Genomic DNA, 11,603 nt, shown 5'->3' on the forward strand with positions numbered 1-11,603 from the left:
GCTGCCCTGCCTGGCCCCAGCATCCTGGCACTTAAAAAAATAAATAAGCCCCACACTCACTGGCTGCAACAGTGGTGATCGGAGCCTCTGGGGGCTTGTGGCAGAGCGCCCCCATGCAGTGTGGGGCAGGGGGGGGCAGTAGATCACCCTCTCCCCCTGCCTGGCACTTGGCAGCAGCTGTCGCATTGCATGGGTGCAGTACAGCTTGGTAGGGCGCCGCAGAGCTTCACATGCTGTCTGGGAGATGAGGTAGCACGGGTGGAGCACTGCTGGGCTCCGGATGACTGCTGGAGCTGCCCCAGCTCCAGGACAACTGCCGCAGCACCCTGCCAAGCCATGCTGCACCTGTACAATGCGACAGCTGCCGTGTGGGTGCCAGGCGGGGGGTGGGGGATGATCCTTGCACTGCACAGGGGAGCCGTATTATGAGCCCACAGAGGCGCTGATTGCTGCCACCGCAGCTGGTGAGTGCAGGGCTTTTTTAAGTGCTGGGATGCTGAGGCCGGGCAGGGCAGCCACAGGAGGAATTGCAGAAGCGGCCAGGGGGGTGGAGCCCCACTTGCCACCGCCACATCCCCGCCACTGCCACTGCCACCACCACCTGTTTGATTCAGAGGAGATTCAGCCCTATTCGGCGGCCCAATCTCTGAATCTGAATCGCTGAATCAAATCAGGACAGTGATTCAAATCACTGAGAATCAAATCACTGTGCCTCAAATCAGCCAAATCTGAAGCCGAACTGAATACTTGCTGCTTAGCACAGACTTAATATTCATAACTCCCATCTCACTTCTTGCAAGGCAAAGTGAAGTAGTATTAGTTCAACTTGGTACATGGTTCTGGTTTTGCTTCCAGTCAGTTCTGTATTCCCCTGATAAGCAGAGCTAGCAGAAAATGGGAATTTGTATTCCTTGCTACCTGAACATACAACCTCTACTGTACTCTCATCACACATGCATGTCCTAAACATAGTAGTATCAGTAAAATACATTACAAAAGGAATAGTATCAGTCTTCAAATCAGGACAGACACACAATGTGGTTACTTCAAAGAAAAGTGGAGTGTACAGATACCACAGAGCACACACTCCAGAGAAAATGTCATTCTCTAGGGTAAGGCTATTTATGAAGAAGTAGAAGCTGTAAATACATTCACACTGCTGTACATGGTGTTGTCAGTTTTACTGGGGGAGGGAGGCCATACCCTTTGTTCACTGCAAGTTAACGCCTTTGCCACCTCTCCAGTGACCCGGCCTGCAACAGAACCTGCTTTAGACATCCTTACTACAGACTAAATATGCTGTGGAGTAAAATAGAGAGCCAATTACTCCATAGTAATAATGTTGTTGGTCAACATTCTAAGTGTTTGGAGATTAGTTTCTTGCACAACATTATTATTATATGCTTTATAATCAGACAAAATCTTAAGCAATCCAGTTGTCCAGGGATGTGATAAAATAAGCCTTTGATTTCACTGCTTTTACAATAAGTCATTACAAGTTATTAGAAGGTTTATAAATCATGTTTCGCAAGCTCAATATAGTTCCTTCTATCAAGACTAGCGTCTCTTTTGAAAGTCTCACCAAAGCCAAATATCCAAGGAATGGCTGTTAACTCTAAACAGTGACCTTTTAGAAGCAACGGACACCATGGAAGTTTACTGTGTTGCTTTGCTCTTATGTTTTATGTATCCAGGACTGGTGCTAGAAACCGAAAGATCATGTAAATAATGTTTATCTGCACAAGCCGCCCCAGTCCACTACAAGCAAAAAAACCAAATGCCTTCCCCCCGCAACTCCAAAACCCCACCATTATACCAGCACAGATAATCCAGTTTCATTGAAAATATTTAAAGCTTTAATGAGTACAATGTGCATCGCTTTGCTATGTCATGTACTGTCACAACAGCTGTTCTTACCAGTTTAGACTCTTTTAGAGATTTTTTTGCATTACAATAATTTGAAGCAAACACCAATGCTAGCAGTATAAAGCATGCTTATGGACCCTCTTAAGAGCCATAACTGAAATATCAATCAAGAACTGTTTTCTCTAAATAATGTAGCCTTAGCCTGAAGGATTCCCTGAGCCTGACCAAGAAGTTTAAAAAAACCCCCCACGAGTTATGGCTTATATTTTTTCTAACTTCTTTAAAAATATTCTCCATTACTTGTAGATAAATTCAAAATTTTAAAGACCAAGGAGAAAAGGGCACTAATGAAAAAAAGCTACCTTTCAGGTGGAGGTTGTGGACTGGAATTCTGGAGACCTGGGTTCAACTCCTGCTCAACCAAAAAAATATTATGTGACTTTAGGCAGGTAACTTTATCTTTGCCTCAGCTTCCTGTATGCAAAAGCAGGGACAATACTGCCATGCCTCACAGGGGTTGTGAGAAAATTCTACAGTAAAGAACAACATATATGTAGCTAAGACAATCAGTGCATCAGCAGCTAATTAAGCAATTATGAAAGCATAGCATACCTGAGCCACTAAATAATTGCCCTTGGCCCCTTCTTGGCCAATGTCACATACTGGAGCCTTTTTTCTCTAGTGGTCATTCATCAGTGCAAACAAGATTTATTACCAACATCTTCCATCCTTTCCCTTGCAAATCAGAATCTAGTACTAGCATTACAGAAAGTGGTATTTTTCTTTAATTATTTTGCAAGGACAAATGGTAAGCAGCAGTGCTCATCGAAACTTGATACTTTAAACATGAAAGACTGTGGTCCAGTTTCAGTGATTCATTATTTTGGATACACAGGGCGTGACAAACTTATCAAGGCCAAAAGAAGCAATTCCATTTGGCACTGCAAAATTGCACCACACTTCTGAGCTAAAACTTTGAACTAAAGTAACCTGTCATTTTATTTTTAAATATGGCTAAATGAAGATTAATGTGCAAGAAAAACGGAGATGACTTTCAGAAAGGCTTGCTGTACTGCCAGTGCCAAAATATCTCTTCATTAGCACCAGTCACAAAATCTGGGAGGTCATTTTTAAATATCTGTGGAGGTATTGTTCAAGGTGAAGTACTTATTCTTTGAACTTTCAAGCTGCTGAAATGATGAGTGTGTTAATTTGTCTTTCAAACCTATACTTAAATCTGCATGAATATTGTGCCTCCATGGTTGACGGTCCCACTGCTTTTTTCTCAGCTTCATGAAAACAGCAGCATAGGAAAAAGAATTTTGTGGTGAGAGAGAAATAATACTCTGTGGGCACATCTACACACAGGCATTTACTGCACAATAATCAAAATTACTACACAGTACAGGTTTGTATCTACATGTGCACACCCATACTGCGCAGTAAATATGGCAATGCACTCCAACTTGAGCGTAAATTCGATACCTGCATCACGCAGATATCAAATTTATGCCCAATTAGTGACTGCGCACTAACACACATATAGATGCCTTGCTGTGCAGTAACACTGTACACACTTTAATGCCTGCATGTGTAGATGCCAGACTACTACTGCTTACTGTGCAGTAAATTTAAGCCAGCATAAATGCACGTGTAGACATGCCCTGTGTATGCCAAAAACAGATATTAATTCATTTCGGTAGTAATTATAGGCATTTTAAAAATGCATCATAAATAAAGATCTATTTGCTCTTGCCATAAAAATAAACATTTCAAAAGTGGAATTTAGAAAGATTAATCCCCAAGATACCAGACAATTCAGAGAAATTTTTTCATCAGGGCAATGATTTCATTATACATGCACTTGGGTGCATCAAGACCCCAGATGAAGTCCAAATGTTCCCATTCAGGAATATTTTTGTAGTAAACCAAGTTTGGGATCTGCGTACGCAACACGTTCACATCCTTTGGGTCTGCAAGCCAGTCGTGTCCACCAGTCCACACAGCAGTTGGCACAGTCATTGCTTTTACTTTGTAGAAGGGAGGTGTGGTCTAGGGAGGGAGAAAACAAATCTTATATAAATTCATTCAGCCCTTGTTAAAAAGAGACAACTCAAACCTTAGAAAGAACAAGTCTGCAAGGTTCTTATCGACCAAGAGTGCATCACACTGACAAGTGCAAAAAGAAGACAGAAGCCATAATCCAAGCCTCTCCTCTCTCTTTGCTTTTGAGAAACACAAGCCTGGGGAGCATGGGTCACTTCAGGGGAAATTCTAACTCCAGACTGTGTCATATTAAGGATGGCTCAATGGAAAGCATATAGCTTTCTAAGGTTAAAAGCTAGCAAGGGAGAAAGGTGGAAGAAAAAATAGTTTACCAAACTGAATTAATTTTAATCTCAAACCTGATTGTATAGGTGAATATGTGAATGAATATATATTTCTGGCCCAATGGTTCCCAACTCTTTTAGGGTGCTGCTACACATTACCTTTATGCTATATTAAGTGCCATGCAACACTAAGTGGTATTAATATTAGAACAAACTTTGAGCAGTCACACATTAAGATTTAATGTCATCTGACCTGCACAACTGTGACTTGCCACTAGAGGGCAGGAGAGCCAGGATGCCTGTTCTAAGTGGAAGAGGATGGTTGTGGAGGTGGAAGCATGAAATTGGGAGGCAGAAAGGCATGGGGGCAGGGTCTGTGGTGAAATGAAGGAAATAAGCCTCTGAAATGAAATGAAAGTAATAAACCCCCAAAGAATAAAATGAAAGAAGTGAAAAATAATAAAAAAAGAAAAGTCTCAGGTGTTAATGAACTGGGATTGGGTTAGGAGTGGGGGCATTATTGGGGAACCAAATCTGCAGGGGTTGTTCTGCCCCAGCTGACACTGTTTGCACTGCTAGCTGCTTGCACTGCTAGCACAGGGTCACAACCCCTAGGGCCAGGAGGGGGAGTTGGCTTGATGTACCCCCCACACAAATGGGGTAGAAAGTCTGTCCACATAGAGTAGGAAGCAGGGGAAGGGACAGTGCACTCTGGGATGCTGGAGGACTCAAAATTGATCATTTTATTTCTGTGGAACAGTCACACAGTACTGTGGCATAACTTTAAGATGCCTAGAGGGTGCTTACCACTAGTTTTTGTGGTTTAGTGTATGGAAACTCACGCATTAAGAGCTCTTAGTATAGCCTAAAGATAACATGCAGCAACACCCTCATACTCAAAGCACCTCTCAGAAAATGCCAGCTCTTAGTTTTGAGTTGTTTTTTGACTTCAGTAATATAATAAAGCAATTATTTTGTTGCAAAGACCTCAAAAAGACCACAACAGGGCAGAATTGTTTTAACACTTCTTTTTGAAATCTCAGGGATTATCTTGTGAGATACCCTCAAAATATCTCAACTATGGCACTCTTCTTGAGAATCACTGTTCTGTATTACACTAAGTTAATTTCAGTTAGTAAAGTAATTGAGGAAAAGTTTCCAGTGCTATGCATAGGATGCCAGAAGATCAAGGAATGCAAATGAAACTGCAGGATTTAAGGAGGCTGAAGACTGGACAGGACAACAAAATTAAATTCCTCTGATGAAAGTGCTGTGGGTTCATTAGTGATCTAAGCAGAATGAACTTTGGTTAAAACCAATTCAAAAGGCTTCCCCTCCAGCAAGAGTGTACCATCATGCTTTTTAGCAGAGAGCCTACTCAGAGGGAAATGTCCACTAAACAAATATATCCTACAATGCCTGCCTTTTTTGACAGGTCTCCCTTCTGAGCACTAACCCAGGCTTCAGCCTGCTTAACTTAAGCAGTTAAGCAAGCTGCTTACCACAGCCTGACAGGATCCTCTGGGCATGTATATTCTGCCAATACCTTCAAAGCTTTAATTTGTCTCCCAAGGCTAAGTTTTTCAGTTAAGCGAACTTTACCTGGTTATAGTGAATCCAATTTGCAGCTCTGCTTCCCCAGTCATAAGCTTGGAGTTGACCAGATTTCACAGCCTAAAAGCAAGTACATGATAACATAATGTCAGCAAATACATGAGTAGAAAACCTTGCACCTAGGAACTGTAAAGAAATAAAAATGCATATTAACTGCAGAAGTGTCCAGTCATCTATACAACAAGTGCCACAAGACAAGGCACCAAGGTACTGACCAGAAACAATATGCAGTCATCCAGACTTTCACAGATGCACACATATATTTGTTGGGTCTGATCCACAGTAAAGGATGCATCATCAGACACAATTGTACATATAGGCACTTCTGAAAATCTTGCTTGTTGTAAACACAGTTTGAGCAGAATTTTGTTCTTACAAGCTGTTATTTCGTAGAATTTGTATCGCAACATTTACCCAGTTAATTCAGTCATGTAATCAGCTGAGCCATTTTGGCAATAAGCATTTCAGTAACTGCCAATTTTGAGAACAAGTATGAATCAGAGCAGAAAGGATATGCTGTAAGCCAGGCCAACTTCTCAGTTTTTAACTATGTAAAAGTAAACAGGTACTGTTCAAGCTTACTTACAGCAAGTTTCAGAATTTTACTCAGGATCTTTTTAAGACATTCCCCCTCATTTCTGTTAAACAATACAGTGTTCTATAAACAAGCTAGGGTTAGAGGCACTTCAGATTTTGAATGTTCTACCTGGCTCCAATGAATAATGTTTTGTACAGATGTCCCTGCAGGGCAGTGTGCTGAATACACATCAACTCGGCTCTGCAAGAAAGAAAACAGTCTATCAGAACTGTTATCTCAAAGTGCAACTTTTTCTTTGGAGTTCAGATAGTATAAATTGACCAAGCAAGAAGCACTTATGAATACTGATTTTTACTCCTCACTTCTAAAAGGGAGTAAGAATTCCTGTTTCATTTCTCAGGCCATTAATTCTCATCTTCATTTGTTTCCAACCACACTCCAACCAATTTGTTTCCATCCACAACTTCAACAACTTGCAAAATTTTGTTTCTTTCGCTTTTAACAGCCAGACTTCGTACAGTTGGATTCTCATCTATAGCAAGAAAGACACTCATTCAAACTGCAAGTATTATACTTTTGTAAAAAACTGTATGTGAAGTATACACACCATTGTACATTAGGAGTAGGAGGCACAAAAAAAGTCCCCCAAAAACCTTTTAGGTATATTCAGAACATACCATATTTAAATTTCTTTCATTGAAGCCACAAAGAAGAAAGAAGATATTGCCACAAAGGTCATCAAGTAATTTGTGGGTACAAATATGGGTAGCAAGCCACTTCAGTATCCAGTTTTGGGGCAGGAATTGTTTCTTTCCAAATATAATCTGTAAAACAACAAGCACAAGGAACATACACAACAGTATAAGTTGATTTGCCTTTACATGTTATGCAATAGTTTAATTGAGATAATTACTTCTGAAGACCTGTGATATGAAGGAGTGTCCATCATATTAATCTAAGTTGTAAGACTGCTGTGAAATTTATGATCAGTATCTTTGTGATCAGGATGCATAATGGTAACCCAAAAAACAAACACACAAAAAAGAACAATACACGTGAACTGGACCAATCATTAAATCAATTCCAAACTTTTAAGTTTTAAACTGTTTTGAATTCATTATAACAGAGGAAGAGTGTAATATTCCCTTCCTATAGGAACTGCACGGGACTAAAACATTTTAAGCTGCACCTCTTAAATTCAGATAGTCTTTATGGGCATTTTTACATGAGTTCTGGAGGTGGAGGGGGCACTTCAATTAGAGTGGCCCCAGAGCCACTAATTAAAGCACCCACAGCGTCTTGTGTATCAGTGTCCCCATCCTTCAAAATGGCAGCAGGGGCATTTTCACTAAAGTTCGTTGAATGAGCTTTAGTTAAAGCACCCCCGCCACCATTTTGAAGCATGGGGACACTGATACACAATATGCAGAGGCTGCTGGAGGCATGCTAATTAGCACAGTCCAGCAGATTCAGTTGAGTCTGCTCTGATGTACTGTAATTAGATCACATCAGAGCAGCCTCCTTGCATGTATACAGGCGAATTAATATGCCAGCTATGTTTTCAAAACTTCCTCAATTCAGAGCATGTGAATAAAAACAAAGCTGGGTTATAGGGCAGTTTCCTCTTGTTATATATTTTTAAAACATCCACGGGTTTGAACATCTGACAAAGTGCCCTAGCAAAGCACATGACCTCACCTGCTGATTTGTGGGTAGCTGTGTGCTCCCATGCTAATTTTTTTATATATGTTGTTATGACCAGGCCAAGTTGTATGGACATGGGGATTTCTGGAAAATAAATCATCTCAGCTGGGAGCACTGAACAGCTTATAAAACTGATTAAGCATCCATGCTCATTATGAGAAGAAGGGCACAGGAAGCAAACAGGTATTATTCTGCTCATGTTATCTGTCCGAGGAAAGAAAGGGAGCTAGAAACAAGTGAAATTCACAAAAAATTCACAGGGGTATATCCTGCAGTTTCAAAAGGGCCTGAGAAACAAAAAATGACATCCAGCGCCCAAGTTCCAATCTGCAGTAACTTGTATGACCCTCTGTGTGGAAACTGTGTGGTGCATGTGAACTGCACAGACCCTGCAGATAGCATGCAATGCATGGTGAATGCTCCTGTTAAGCAGAGTTTCTGCCAAAACTTGCTTAACCAAAATGAATGTATTAAACTATGTAGGTTCTCCAAGAGATATTCTGATTTAATGGATTTTAGAGCACAAGAGTATAAAGGATACAGAAACATCTACATAAAGAAAAATGTGGAGGCAATTGTAAAGCAGATCTGCAGAAGCTGACAGCAAAACTAAAAATCACTCTGCATAATGACAAAGGAAACAACATGACTATTAAAATCTACCAATAAATTAACCATGGTTTGTTGGAAACAAAAGTAGTAAAACCATGAGCAAATGAGTAAATGCATTTCTGATCATTTCAACTAAAGCTTGCAAGATATACTTTGTTTTTTACTTTTGACTGAATTCTGCTCTCATACATATTTAGATTTCTTAGAAACTCTTCTGTTGCTGCTTCCCATTCTGAGGGCTATTTATGTCTTTGTGTCAGACACATCCTACGTAAAAAAAAACAGTTTTTTCTAATTGTACGAGATGTGACATTACAGCATCCCTTAAGTGACAAATGCAGGTATCAAATTTAAGCGTGAATAGTTAAAGCGCATTAACTTACATATAGATGCATTAAAGCACATTAACACTGTATTTGTGAACTGACTTGAGACTAACTTTAGTTCCAAATCAGTCCACACACAGCGCTACTGATTTTAAATGCCTGTACATGCAGCCGTTTGCCTAAACCCGCTTAATGCACATTACATTTAGACATGCTTAAATGCATATGTAGGTGCCCATTCTCTGGTAACCAATTTTAAAACTGAAAAGAAATACATTTTTCCTGAGTTTTGAAAAAGTATTTTGACTGAAATGCTTACCTTAAGCATCATGTCTGGAAACTTTCCCAGCTTTACCAGAGGGCTATTGGAGAATCTGACTGTGGCTACAGGTGCCAAAGCAAAAAATAATTTGATTTTCTTTGCCAAGCTCGGAATAGTTGAAAAGGCAATGAAGGCTGTGAAAAATATGAGAACAGCTAGTGAGAGGTTTGGTGGCACAAGCTTAAGTTAGACTTTCAGGTAGGTACATTTTACAAAAATCTAACATTTTTTATGCTTTATGATTTTATGATCTGACTTTTAAAATGTTGTATAAGGTAAAAATCTTGCCTACAGAACTGATATACACATATACAAAACATACATACATAGTTACATACACACTTTTTTACATATTGGATTTCACAAGTCCAGTATAACTATATTAATAAACAGTTCTTAGTGATATTCATCCACGTATCTTCAACCACTTAAAGTGAGTACACATGTACAACAAAATATAGAGAACAAGAAGATTTTTTTATTCTACGTATTTCTGATGATTCCAGGTTTTTTCATTAATATCTTCAAAACAAATGCTCCAAAGTAATAGGTACCAGATGAACAGCATATTCTGTAAGCTTATCTTACTATAGTCTTCTGATTATAAAAGTCTTTTTTTCTCCAAAAAGAATTATAAAAATTTGGAGTCAACCCATCTGTAAGTCTTACTTTTGTACCTGCCGTTTTTTTACATGCAATAAAAATGCTGAGTTCAATTTTTAAGAGCTTTTTTTCTTTCAGTATTTTTGGTACATTCCAGCTTTGTGTTTTTTCCTTGGTTATTTAACTCTCCTGTAAGATTTTTATAAGAACAACGGTTATTCAAGACCTAACCTGTAGTTATCAATTGTGTTCGGGGAGGAAACAAATCTGTTTTTCCCAAAAATAAGCCTGAAAAATGTTGGGGTACTTATTTGTACAGTCTACTTATGGGAACAATACTGTATTACTGTGAAGAGATTCTTCTTAACAGTACATCAATAGAAGCGGATGGCAACTTGAACAGAACCATGAAATGATTGAGTTCAGGATCCTGTGGAAAGAAAAGGAAGGAGTAAAGACCCTGGACTTCAGAGAAGTCTTCAACTCAGTCAGGGAACCAATGGGCAGGATCTCCTGGGAGGCCAGTCTGAGGCGGGGAAAGGAGTCCAGGAGAGCTTATTGTACTTTAAAGAAACCTTACTGAGGGCACAGGAAAGAATCATCCTAGTGTGCAGGATGATTATCAAGTATGGCTTGGCTTACAGGGAACTCTTCAGTGAGCTTAAACATAAAAAGGAAGATTACAAGGGGAAAATTGGACAAATAACTAGGGAGGAGTATAAGAGTATTGTTCAGGCATGCAGGGATGAAATCAGGAAGGCCAAAGTGCAATTGGAGTTGCAGCTAGGAAGAGGCATGAAGCATAGTAAGAAGGGACGTGGATAAGCTTGACCGAGTTCAAAGGAGAGCCACACACATGATCAAATGCCAAGAGAGCAAGCCTTATGAAGAGAAGCCGAGGGCCTTGGGACACTTCAGCCTGGAGAAGAGAAGGCTCAGGGGGTCTTGGTGGCAGCCTAAGTATATAAGGGGCGTGCACCAGGATCTTGGAGAACAGTTGTTCACCAGGGTTCATTCCCCAAGAGATAACAAGGTCTAACAGCCGCAAACTTCTGGAAGGCTGATTTAGACTGGACATAAGGAAAAACTTTTTTACAGTCCAAGTGTCCAGGATCTGGAACAGACTCCCCACAGAGGTGGTCCAAGCACCTACTCTGGACTCATTCAAAAAATGTTTGGATGCTTACCTTGCTGGGATCATTTGACCCCAGCAGACTTCCTGCTTTGATGATCTCGCAAGGTCCCTTCCAGCCCCTAATGTCTATAAAATCTAAGGGTAACTTCAATTATGTCAGCAGCAAAAGAAAGATCAGGGAAAATGTGGGTCCCTTACTTGAATGGGGGAGGCAACCTAGTGACAGATGATGCAGAAAAGGCTGAAGTACTCAGTGCCTTTTCACTTCAGTCTTCACAGGCAAGGTCAGCTCCCAGACTATTGCACTGGGCAGCATAGTTTGGGGAGAAGCTGAGCAGCCAACAGTGGCAAAAGAACAGTTTAGGGACTATTTAGAAAAACTGGACATGTACAAGTCTATGAAGCTGGACGCTGTGCACTTGAGAGTGTTGAGGGAGATGGCTAATGTGATTGCAGAGCCACTGACCCTTATCTCTGAAAACTTGTGGCTCTTGGAAGAGGTCCCAGACAACTGAAAAAGGGCAAATAAAGTGCCCATCTTTAAGCAAGGTCA

General features: G+C 40.3%; 1 protein-coding gene across 1 annotated transcript in view; it reads right to left on the reverse strand.

Moving 5' to 3' along the window:
* Nucleotides 1-3,535: 3,535 nt before the first annotated feature.
* LIPA (lipase A, lysosomal acid type) overlaps nt 3,536-11,603 on the reverse strand; it is a 30,357-nt gene continuing 22,289 nt past the window's right edge. The window contains exons 5-9 of the mRNA XM_019502583.1: nt 9,310-9,446; nt 7,026-7,172; nt 6,517-6,588; nt 5,799-5,870; nt 3,536-3,918 (exon numbers count right to left, since the gene is read on the reverse strand). Coding sequence (XP_019358128.1) covers nt 3,685-3,918; nt 5,799-5,870; nt 6,517-6,588; nt 7,026-7,172; nt 9,310-9,446 — 662 coding nt within the window. The 3' untranslated portion in view covers nt 3,536-3,684. The remainder of the gene's footprint in view (nt 3,919-5,798; nt 5,871-6,516; nt 6,589-7,025; nt 7,173-9,309; nt 9,447-11,603) is intronic.

The sequence above is a fragment of the Gavialis gangeticus genome, unplaced genomic scaffold (genome assembly GCF_001723915.1).
Source record: "Gavialis gangeticus isolate Ggan-Ray unplaced genomic scaffold, GavGan_comp1, whole genome shotgun sequence".
Lineage (NCBI taxonomy): Eukaryota > Metazoa > Chordata > Crocodylia > Gavialidae > Gavialis > Gavialis gangeticus.